The sequence below is a fragment of the Arachis ipaensis genome, chromosome B03 (genome assembly GCF_000816755.2).
Source record: "Arachis ipaensis cultivar K30076 chromosome B03, Araip1.1, whole genome shotgun sequence".
NCBI lineage: Eukaryota > Viridiplantae > Streptophyta > Magnoliopsida > Fabales > Fabaceae > Arachis > Arachis ipaensis.
Genome location: NC_029787.2, coordinates 126973568 through 126986315, shown reverse-complemented (window position 1 = coordinate 126986315; position 12748 = coordinate 126973568). Strand labels below are relative to the sequence as shown.

The 12748-nt window shown below is 29.8% G+C and overlaps 1 protein-coding gene, 1 long non-coding RNA gene and 1 other non-coding gene across 4 annotated transcripts in view; 2 read left to right on the top strand and 1 right to left on the bottom strand.

Moving 5' to 3' along the window:
- On the top strand, positions 525 to 2124 carry LOC107634781. Of its 2 annotated transcripts, none has more exons than XM_021119718.1 (2): positions 525 to 1337; positions 1813 to 2124. In XM_021119718.1, exons 1-2 carry the CDS (start codon positions 765 to 767, stop codon positions 1897 to 1899), a joined length of 660 nt encoding a protein of 219 aa, XP_020975377.1. In that variant the 5' UTR covers positions 525 to 764; the 3' UTR covers positions 1900 to 2124. The 2 variants fall into 2 exon arrangements, with proteins under 2 accessions (XP_020975377.1, XP_016193690.1); XM_016338204.2 differs by having other exon boundaries at positions 536 to 1341.
- Positions 9940 to 10023, bottom strand: TRNAL-CAA. Its single transcript has one exon. It is a non-coding gene; the product is annotated as a tRNA-Leu (tRNA).
- LOC110270409 overlaps positions 10901 to 12748 on the top strand; it is a 4506-nt gene continuing 2658 nt past the window's right edge. The window contains exon 1 of the long non-coding RNA XR_002359908.1: positions 10901 to 10911. This is a non-coding gene — a long non-coding RNA (uncharacterized LOC110270409). The remainder of the gene's footprint in view (positions 10912 to 12748) is intronic.

The following is a 12748-nucleotide window of genomic DNA, read 5'->3' as shown; positions in this document are numbered from 1 at the left end:
TAAAATTAATTTGATTTTATCATTTTACATTAAAAAAAAACACGTGTATTCAATAATTAATAAAGTCAAAATACTGTTATATTTTTAGATATCAAATCCTGGTCGGATTTCAAAATACAAACAAACAATAGTGGAAGTTTTCTTAATTCCAAACATAACATTTTATTCACAAATTGATTCAATTCCAAATAATTGTGCATTCCCAACATACTCTCAGTAATTTCTCTTACCACCTTACCAGTGTCACTGTTACCGATTCCTGAACAAAATCCGACAAATAAGATATCCGATCCCCGTAATAAAACCTTCCTTCTAATAATTTAATTACATCATCATGAAATCCTCATCATACACTGTCAGAAATTTATTGCTAAAAAACATTCCTTTCTTGAAGAGCCAATCTAACACATAAATCATGGCATTCATCATGTTCTTCCTTTCTATTATTGTGATAGAATGTTACCGAATTTCTATTATTACTTTTATTTTAATTTTAATAAAAGAAAGAAGCAAATTTTGTAAGCAAATGAATCAATCAATTAAGTTGAAAAAAATGATTATATTTTTCTTTATATACCTATTTTCTGGGCAAGCACATAAAGTCAATACAAAGTTTCTCATTCATATTGTTCCATTTGTCCCTTTATCCTTTTGTGGTTATCATTGTTTTGTCATTATAACCAACCAACACCATATATTAATATCAACTTTTGCAGCATATAAGTTTTCTTTATTCATCATTATTGCCAAATCATTGCAATATCATGGAATCTTCATTGACTCTAGCCACTGAGAGCTTCTCATATAGTTGGTTATCATCATCAAGCTGCAAATCTACTACTACAACACCATTAGACCCAAATTGCCAGAACTTCAACTTTGATATCTCTTTTTTAACTAATTCTTCTTCTTGTGTTGTTGCTTATGCTGATGAACTCTTCTCTGCTGGTACCATCAAACCTCTGTTTGTTCTTCACCCTAATAACACCAAACTAGATTCCTTGGACAATAGTTCTTCATCTTCCAATTCAAGAGATCTTAGGTCTCCAATTCATCATCATAATCATGATGAATTGTTCACAAGGTGGAAGGCATCAACAAGGAGAACATTCAAGAACATATCGAGGCGTATCGGCCGGTTAAGCCGGAAAGTTGTGTGTTCAGGGAAGATTGTTAGTGTTATTGATGATGATATTGATATTGATAATCACAATAACAAGAACAAAGAAAGGCAAGTTAAAAGATCATCAATTACAGTTCATCCTGTTATTGGTGCTTTCCATGATTCTCATCTTGAGAATTCAATTTATGAAGCTGTTCTTCATTGCAAAAGATCAGTAGGTACATTTTTATTCATGCTTTTCTAAAATTTGTTAATCATCTTTTATATATGGAAAAGTATAGGTAGACAATGAAAAAACTAAACAATGTGAACAATAGATATATCGGATATTCATTTTACTAGGTATACAGATGGTTATTCTAATATTAAAATTTAGGTGGATAATTTAGAAGTATAGTGTGTTTTTATTTGATTGATGGTTGTTCATGTTGTTCAAAAAAATCATTGGTTACCTAGCATAACCCTCTATATATATATTCTAAAAATAATATAGTGATATTTTATTTAATAAAAAAATAAATACAATATCTAAAGTCAGGACAAAAAAAATTAAAAAAAAAATTTAAATATTCACGAACAGATAAAATTATAAAAAAAATTATACAAAAATAGATAAAAAAAAAATCTTAAAACGCTATCCATAAGGCATATTATTACTTTCTTATTTAATCTTCTTTTTCATATTTCAGAAAATTGAAGAGAAGAAAAATTGGAGAAGCTTTAATTTGCTAGAGACATGCCAAGCTGAGGGATTTATAGATGATATATTAAGTTAAGGGAATGTTGGAATATATTAGTGGATCCTATGTTCCTGATGTTAATATATGTAATTCATTTTAATATATGTTCTTTATTTTAAAATTCCTCTTTATATTATTACTCACTCTACATGTCAATGAAATTCTTGCTTTCATAGCAAAGTAGTGTTTCATTATAGTAAAGTGAATACCTCGAGATATCTTTAATCGATTTGGTTGAAATCCCTAATCAATTGCCTTCAACTTATGTTTGTGTTCTTCACTCTATTACATTCTTATTATTCCAATTCTCTTGGAAAAAATCCATCAATAATTTCGAAAATATCTAGTTATGAAAAAGCAAGAAAGAAAATATACACATTTTTATGACTTGATTAGTTAATTAGACAAGGTATCAAAAATAAATTATATCATTAGACAAATAGTTGCTAAATTAACCTTTTTGTGAAGTACGTATTTTATATTTTGTTTTTTTACTTTGAGTTTGTTTGATATTTTATTTATTTAAAAATAAATTAATGTATGTAAAAAAATCATTTAAAGTACTTTTTTTTTAATTTAGTTGTAGAGTATATATTTAATTTAATTTTAAAAGTTATTCGCTATTGTTGCTTGTAGTTATCTATGTGGTACACCAAAAAAGTATCTCTTTCTTTTCCACAACCTTACAAGTGCAACCAACAACCTCCACAAGGTTAGCTTGTCAATTTAAAAAGGATACGTTATTCTCACAGATGTGAATAAAATAGCTAAGAGCAATGTTTTGCATAATGTAGAAAGCAAATTCTCCTGGCAGAATCTTCTACTCCGGACAATTATTCCTCCAACTTTATGAAACCTAGTTTAATTTTCCATAATTGATGCAGAAATAATAATGTTTTCAGTTTTCACAAATAGGAATTAATGCGATAATTTTAATTAGAATAATGCTAAGGGTCATCAGGAACATTAGGAAAGTAAATATCATAGATAGGTGGAATTCCCAATTGAGAGATGTTATGTGTCATCTAAGATTATGCTTAAAAGTTAAACCACACAACTGATTATTAATATTCTATAAGTGAAAATGTGAATTATGAAATTATGATTAATGCCATTGTAACTTGCAGCATATTATAATTTCTAAGTGGCACACCCAGAGAGGTTCACTTTTTTTTTTAACCTTTTTTCTAAAAGAAATTAAATATTATTGTTCGTTTAAAGCAGTGCAAGACAAGTAGGGCAGGAAGGGACAAATAGTGTTGGAGAAAAATCCAAATCTGATTCTGTCACTTTATAACTCCTGCGCATTTATTTTCTTCATTATTCTTTGTTCTCTTGTTCCATGGTGTTGCCTCCTTATCTATCATGATTGATGAACCACCGGAAAGTGACCGTTATCCCTTATTCTTACTTGCCATTTTATGTTATATACCAAATTAATACAAACGCATTATTAGGTTATTAGGTCTTTAATTTTCTCATTATTACATTTTCTTCAACTGGATTCTAACGACATGAGATCCTATCCTAGCTATTTAAATTCGGCGGTTTTTGCCTGCCTATTTTTTATTTAAGCCAAACTTCAATGAAGAAAAATATTAAAAATAAGAAATTAAGAAAAAACTATATCAACTTGTTAATTATATGTAATTACTACCTCAATAAAAAAGGCAATAGATAAATAAATGAATAACATTATTTTCTTATCTCCAATTTCTTATAACGTTGCCTTAATATGTGAGGACAAAATCTGTCGGTGCACTACTTGTATGTAGTAATTGTGCCAACTAATAAACATGATATTCAATATTCATGAAGGTGGACACGCATGTTTTAGTCATGGTTCTGAAAATTGGACCGAATTGATCGGTTGAACCAATTTAATTGAAAATTAATGATAAAAGTAATTTGGTTTGTTATTTATAACCGCTAAAAAAAAACCATTTAAAAACCGTCGAATTGGTTGAGAATTGGCTAGTTGGATTAAATCGATAACATGCTGGTCCGAATAAAACAACGCTGTTTTGTTTATTTGTAAAAAAAAAAAAAAAAAGCCNNNNATTCGGAACCAACCCCCTTCTTCCCCCAATAATTCATACACTCTCTGGTAGGGGTGGCAGTGGGGAGGATTTTTGCCTTACCCGACCCCGTCCCGTCGTCCTATTACTCATGTACTACCTGTCTCACCTCTATTCGCCTCTATAAAAATTAAATAACATTTTAATTTTTACATACTCATATATAAATTAAGACAAAAAGTTAAAATTCATAGATAAATTAAAATACAAATATAAAATTCATACAATGTCATTAGCTCAAATAACTTGAAATTAAAAAAAAAAAAAACTAGTGTTAGATCACTACAAATTTAACACCATAGTAAAGAAATTATAATATTAGATATAAAAGAGTCTTCAATTCTTATTCTTAATCACTTTCGACATCTTCATCATCATTAAAAGTTTGCAAATCAAGATTTAAACTTGAAAATCAAAAGCGATAACAAGTAACAAATTAATTGGTACTATGTAAAAAATTAACATAAATGAAGATTAAACAATATATCACCTTTACTTCCCAAAGGTGCCCACAACCAACTTTGGCCACATCAAAGCTTCAATTATGTCTTGTTTGAGCTTTGCGCGATGAGGAGAAATTACATGACCACTTGTACTAAAGCAGATTCAGAGACAATAGTGGACACCAGAATAACATATATATCCTTAGTTATTTTGTAAGAACTTTAAATTTCATCTGATTGTTCTTCTACCATTTTAAAATATTAAAGTTAATGACAACATAGAATAACATATATATCCTTAGCTATTTTGTAAGAACTTTAAATTTCATCTGATTGTTCTTTTACCATTTTAAAATATTAAAGTTAATGACAACATCTTTTCAAACTGCAAACTTGACAAATCATAAAACACATTTTTCATGGTGAAGGTAATTTCTTTAGTCATATATCTTACCAGTCACCAACAAAAAAATAAAGAATCAACTTATATTTTCTCTTTTGCTTTAATTTTACAGTTTAATATATGATTGGTGTCACAAAACGTATATCTAATATCAAATTTACTCTACTATAATCTAAAATAAATAACTACCAAGTATTAGAATAAATATGATGTTTGACAAAATTAAAAATATCAAAACTTTCAAAACTCATAATACAACTGGTCACCAAAACACAATTCAATGACTCAACCATGTAACCAACTCAAACAAGACTCAACACAAATTAAGTATTACTTTGATCATAAATTTAAAATTAGGACAAAACTGTTACTCAAATTAAAATTAGGGAACATTGCAACTAAATAAAAATTACACACCGACGGATTCACAGGGCACGGCGATGAAGGACGGAGGACGGAGGACAGAGGACGAAGGACGTCGGCTAAGTTTTGCGCTCAGACGGAGGATGACGGCAGCGAAGCTCTGCTCAGCTGCTCTCGGACAGAGGGTACAGCGACAGACTCACGGTGACGAAGGAGGCTAAGTTCTGCTCTCAGAAAGAGGATGATGGCGGCGAAGCACTGCTCAGCTGCTCTCGGACGGAGGACGGAGGCAAGAACGACGACAGCCGGCGAGTAGGTGTTGGAGAAAAAGAAGGCAATAAGCTCGATGCTCTATTGCTCTCAGCCTCAGCCTCTCATTGGTTTCTGGAATTTGGAAAAGAGAAGAATAATTTTAGGGTTTCAATGTTGCATCTGAGAGTGAGGCTGAGGCACACCCACACTCCACACAAAAGTTGTTTATATATTTTTTATATTTAATAATATTTATTAATTTTTATATATTTATATTCTATGTCTTATTTTATATTATAATATATAATATCGCATCCGGGGCGAGCGCGGGTACCCGCGGGTTCGGGTACTCTTGCCACCCCTACTCCCTGGAGACCTCTGAAGAAAAGCCAAATCTTAGCTCTTCATTGCCACCGCCGTCCCAAGGTCCTCAGCGCTGCTGCCGCCCCCAGGTCCTCAGCGCCGCCGCTTCTTCCTCTTTCCCGTTTTGCAGAACCCAGGTAGCTCGGCACGTCGTCTTTATCTTCGCTGCCTTCTCTGTTCGTGGCTTGGAGCAGCTCGCCATCGGGTCGCCGCTTACCATCGTCTCTTCTATTGCCTCGTCTCGCAGGTTGCCGTCCGTGTCTCCGTCAAAGGTTAGTAGCCTCCGCTTCTTCCTTTAAATTCTGAATATTCGGTCTTCTTCTTCGTTTGAAGTTCTGAAATTGTTGTTCAATTTTTGTTCCATTTTTTTTGTAATGTTTTGTAATTGTTTGTTGCTGATGGATCTGTCTTGTATTTGTTGGTTGGTGATGACTGTAAAATTTTTTTTCAAATTTACTGATGGCTCGATGGCTCTGTTAGTCTGTTTTAGTGTTTTACAGTTTTGTAATTGCTGGATAGTGATGGCTCTGAAATTTTTGTTCAAATTTACTTATGGGTCTGTTTTGTAATTACTAGTTGCTGATGGCTCTTAATTTTTTTGTTCAAATTTACTAATGGCTTTGTTTTGTAATTACTAGTTTTGCTGGGTGAAGGTTTAGTGTTTTGGAATATTTTATAATGTGCTAATGGTTGTAATTGTTGGCTTTGTTTGTAATTGCTGGGTGAAAGTTTAGTGTTTTGTGATTATTGGTTAATATTTTGGTTTGTTTGTTGCTGAATGCTGTAGGCGGAATTCAGATATGGTCTTGTTAATGATTTTTTTATTTCTCATTGTGCTGCGGCTGTTTTTAATTTTGTATCTGTTTTATTAATTTTAGTTATGGATAATAGTATTAATCAAGAAGCAATTGCTGATAACAATGCATCTGTGACTAATAACTTGCCTATCAATCCTCCTATTTCGAATAATGATGCTAATCCTAATCCTCCTAGTACTAACGATAGTCAGTCACAATTTCTCTAATTTACAGGGAAAAACAGATTTAGTTTGGAAGTATATTGCTCTACAAATAGTGAATGAAAAACCTCAATATCAATGTTTATTTTGTCTACAAGTTTTCAATGGAGGCAGAATTCACAAGTTGAAGAAACATCTAGCAAAGATTACTGGAGATGTGAAAAATGTCCTAAAGTTCTATATGATGTGAAAAAATAGATGGAAAGCTTATTGAAAGAAATTTAGACCAACAAAAACAAAAGAAAAGTAAGTTTTAGTGAAGAGGATGGTGATGAGGTAGAGGATGCAGTTGATGAAGCAATAGTATGTTATGATTTTATAATTGGTAGATGAATAGTGGAGGTTATTCGGTAGTTCTGCTCCATGTTTACAAAGGATAGCTATTCGCATTCTTAGCCAAGCATCTGCTTCTTCTGGGTGTGAGAGAAATTGGAGTCTTTTTTACCAGATTCATACAAAAAGAAGAAATAGATTAGAGCATGATAGATTGAATGATATTGTTTATATTACTTATAATTTGCATCTTAAATCCAAGTAATATATGTTTATGCAATATCATATTATTTCATACGTAATCTTTATCATAACAAATTTGTAAATTATTAATTCTTCATATATCGTATTTAACTTGTAAGGAAGAAAAAAGAAAAAAAGAAAGTAAAAGATACAATATGATCCAATTGATTATCAATTTAGTTGACTTTTAGATGACGGAAGAGGTTGTAGACAAAGAGTCTGATCTTCCTAATAATGTGGATGACTTATTGCGTGAGTATTATAGTTTATTTTCTAATGATTTATTAGAATGTTGTTTATAATATAATGATAACATGTGTATTTTATTGAGTGATATTGATGCTGATTTATATCAAAGTGGCGGTGGTAGTAGTGGTCTTTATGCTACATTTCTTGATTTTTCTGCTCAAGAAGGTGAAAATGAAGGTGAAGATGATCCCACCGAAGCAAATTTGCAACAAGTTCTTGCGAATTTTGATGATTGATAAATCATGATGTTGAAATTTAATATTTAGATATATTTTTTATTATTTAACTTTTGAGTTTGTATTTTAATAAGATCATATGAATTTGGTTGATGATATTTTATGTAGTATTTTAAATTTTAAAAATATTTTAAAATTTATATTAGACTGTAATTATATTTTAAAATATTTATTTATAATTTATTTATTATTCTATTTTAAAATAATTTTTTCAGTTGAATGATTAAATCGATTAGACCAATAAATTAATGAACCAATAATTAAAACAATTTGACTACCGATCCCATTCTCACATGCATCTTGGTCGTAACACAAAAAGCTGATAACATATGTTCATACTACTGACTATAGAGAGAGTAATAGAATTTCTCTCTAAATACAAACACTAGGATGAATCAATTCTTTAAAGATTATTGTCATTATGTGTGATTTGCACAACAAAAATCTCAATAACAAAAAATTAATCACTACATTAATTATATATATATGTGTGTTATTTTATATATTCTGTATGTAAAACAAACTACAGTAATCTATCAATATTAAATTCTGTTATTATACTATATTTTTTTATGTCCATAAAGCACAACATGTTCTCCCAAAAAATCCAAGATAACTATTATTTCATATCGGAAAAACAAAGATCATATACATGTTTTAGATTTTTTCGAAAATTTTAATTGTATGGCTCTATAGTCATATTTGACTCACTTACCAACAAAGTTGATCCATTAGAAAAGCCATGCCATACATACATAGAGACAAGCACAGGTGCTGCCATTGTAATGTGAAATCCCAGTAATCCACGTGAATTACACGTGCATTATTAGCAAAGTTGTGTTGTATGTGTGCATGCAATTTCAAAACAAAAGGTAGTATTATTAATTAGTGAATAAAATGTTTTTTTTTCAATGCATGGATGGACCCCAAGACCTTATGAATAAGATCCTGATTTGGAAAAGAACGTATAACACATTGGGGACCAGTTAAACCAATAAGATAATTAGGCTTAAACTTGGAAGAATAATATAGCTCTGCGGCCACAAAGAGAAAATTAAATCATATTCATAGTTCACAAAAAAAAAAAATTACGTTTGAGTATACGACAAACAAACTTGAAAGGAATGTTCGTTTTGGTTCACAAAAATTTTATAATAACCAACACATAAATTTTTTTATATCAATTTAATAATTTTATTTTTTATGAACTTTGATGTAACATGAATCACTAATTAATTTTCGAATTCTTTAGGATGAGGGAGTTTGAATAACTTTTTTATCACTTTAGTTAATTTAGTATGAAGTATCAGGATTTTGTTTTACCTGCTCAAGAAGAATAAAAATAAGAAACAGAGAAAAAAAAAAAAACAAAACAGAAAAAAAAAAACTCTGCAATAACTCCAAGAGCAAGAGGAGAAAGAAATAAAAAAAATATAATAACAACAAAAATATAAAAAAAAACATAAAAAATAAAAAATATTTTATTTACTCGTATATTGTGTAAGTGATTTTTATTGGATTTTGTACTAATTTTACTAAACTTAGTTACTAAATGCTTGTATGTGTATCAAAAACGTTAATTTTTTAAAAGATAATAGAAATATAGACATGGTGAATAAAAAAAAAAAATCGGAAAAGCAGATTTTTAAAGCTAACGAGTAACTACTAGTTCCTAACTAGAAAGATAGATTTTGATGGTAGTTATCTGGTATTTTTGTTGTGGTCAGGTGGTAATTTTTTTTTTAAATAGCCTTTCTCATATCTCTTTTTTTTATTTTTTTGGGTCAGACAACTCACACACACATTCACACTCGATACACACTTTATTAAGGGTTCATCCACTATCTATAGTGAGACTTGAACCCAGATGCATCACATTTGATGCATGATGATGGACTATTAAGCTAAAGCCTCAGCTGCTGGTATTGGTTTTCATCTCTCTATCCGACTCTTATTGGGCTTCTGAATCTCATTCCATTCTTGATCAGGCTATATTAGTTACAAAATGGACTTTCGACCCAGCAAAATATATGGATTTGGACCTTGAACAGGTTATAGTTTGAAGTCCACAAATATTAGAGAGGTTATAGTCTCACATGAAACCCAAATGGAATAAGCTTAGATAGATCTAAAATACAAAGATTAAAATAATAGCTGTCAGAAGTGGGATTTGAACCCACGCCCTCTTTCGAAGACCAGAACTTGAGTCTGGCGCCTTAGACCACTCGGCCATCCTGACATTGATGCACTTAAAATGGATTATTTTATTAACAAATATTTATTGCACTCACCATGTATTATGGAATAATCACATTATTGTATAAAACCTTATACTGTTGGGAGAGATAAATCATAAAATCCTATCTTTTTCTGTCAAGGAATTGCCATCATAGATAAATATCGTATCACCTTGAAGAAAATGAACGACCATAGATTTTTCCCTTTTCTTTTTTTTGGTAATGATTAATGAATGAACGGCCATAGATTATTAGATATATCAAATATCATGCTTCTTGGTTAGAAATTATTGCTCCTTTTTATTTGGGCCAGTAGGCCTAGAAGCTGGCCCATATTGAATTTGAATATTTTATATCTCTTATTGTCATATCTCCATATGTGGTTACCGTTGACCGAAAACCAAAATGTTATGAACTGTTAGAATTGAGTATTTGTAATTGTTGTATGTGGTATAATTAATGTGCAAGAACAACAACTGTATATGATGATTTTTTTTTCTGGTATTAGTATGTGATGATGTATTAACTTGCTTCAATTAACCATGTGGACTATTAGTCCAAAAATATTTCACCCAACCAATTGTACCTCTTCACCAAAAATAAATAAATTACTAATTGTACTTAACAACACAAAATTGTTGATTACTAAAGTTACGAATGTATTGATAAATTTGGAGTTAAACGTCGATGTCTCTATCGTGCCTAAAGTTTCAGCTGTGATACATTATTTCTTGGAAATTCACTCTGGCATCCAGAGTCAAAAAACGCGTATCCAATTTATATGTTGCCCAAAAATGAGGCTAGTACTAAGATTTTATCAAACAATTTGTCAAAGTTATTACAAGTGATAGATGCAAGTTAATGAACGAGTGACATTTTGAAAGGAACCAGTGGTGATAACTACGTAAAGGTGAAGTGTGATAACTAGTTTGAAAATAATGCATCTCGTGGGGCCATTTGAAAAAGAAAAAGAAGCTGTCTTCATAAGGATAGACAAATTTCAATTTTCACACTGTGAAATGAATGAAGAAAAGAAAAAAACATGTTGGTGAAAACTCTACCAATTATGCTATTTATATACGAAATTATCCTCATATATATATAACTTTTGTTTGTTTAAGTTGATATAGTAAACTAAGTCATCATTTTTTTCCATGCTTCCAATATTCCAACAACTTAAGGCACATGTATAGTTAAAATTTGGTTCAAAACCATTATTTATACAAATTATTTGCTCATAAGTTTGATATAAAATCATTCATGTGTCTTTAAGATTGATAGTTAGTGACATGTATATTATTAAAATATTTTACGACATAAAAAGGTTTAAATTCAATCTTTATTATCCTTATTTATTTAGACTATTTAAATATTTATTTTTAAATTTGATATAAAATGTTTTATTAAGGGAAATTATTACTTTTTTTTTAAGTAATTCAGATTCTTACTTCCCGGTAGAAATACCATATACACTCGTATCCATACAACACAGCTTTCAAACACATCTTTAATTTTGGTACCAAATAAATTGCAGTGTACAAAAGTCTTTTACAATGTGACTTTTCTCTTTTGAAATTCACGAACACTATATGTATTATTTTCAATTTTTCATTGCTATCACTGTCATCATAGTTTCATTCTTGTTAATTACTAGTAGATATACATGCACCCTGAGAGGTTTTACTTTGATTTGATTTTGAAGCACAAGAAATTTTGAAAATAGTTGTAAGAACCAAATCGATGATCGAATCGATTAGATTATTAGTTGAACCGATAAAATTGATTCTATGTAAATAAAAATTATAAAATAGTAAAAAATCTCTAAAATTAAAAATTAAAATAGACATTTTTATTAATATTTTAAAAATAATCAAATTTTAACAAATTATAATCAACAAATTATAATTTAATTATCATTAAATAAAGGAATAACATAGTTTAGTGGCAAAAGGAGCATGAAATAACAAGGAGGACACAAGTTCAAATGACTTCAACAATTTTAAAATTCTTTTTAGAATGGTTCAGTTGAATTGATTTTGATCGGTTTTCATCGATTTTGAATGGTTTTTGTCGGTTCTAATAATTAAACTGTCATATTATTAGACTGGACCGATTGAGGATCTGATTCATTTATTTTCTAATTAAATCGATAAGTCCAGTCTGATTCTTACAACATTGGTTTTGAACATATAAATAAAAATGTTATTCGAAAGTTAAACCACTAAAATCAATCATCAATATATTTATGACTTTAATAGTTGATTTTAGTATATAGTAGAAATCATTCATGTAAACAAACAATATATTATTCAAGAAAATTGATGCTGAGGGGATGGATATGATAGTATCATAGTAGCATCTTGTGCAATTAGTTGGCGCTAATCATTCCAGCTAAGTGGCGAATTTTGTCACTTCCATAACTTTCCTTTCCAAACTGAAAGAGACGGATTGGAAAAAGGGATATTCTCTTTTTAAAAAAAAAAAATCGGTTGCAAGATATAACTTTTTTCAATCCTCAGTTTATTTTCTTAAATAACTTCCGATTGACATGAAATTTACAAAAAAAAAAATTTAAGATATAAGTTTTCAATTTAATGGTGAATTAATTTTTAAAATTTATGTAAATAATTTTTTTTTTGTATTTAAGAATTATCTAGAGTCAAAATTACACTGATATCAATTGATCATCTAATGATACTGCAATAATAATCTAACCACAACGCATTG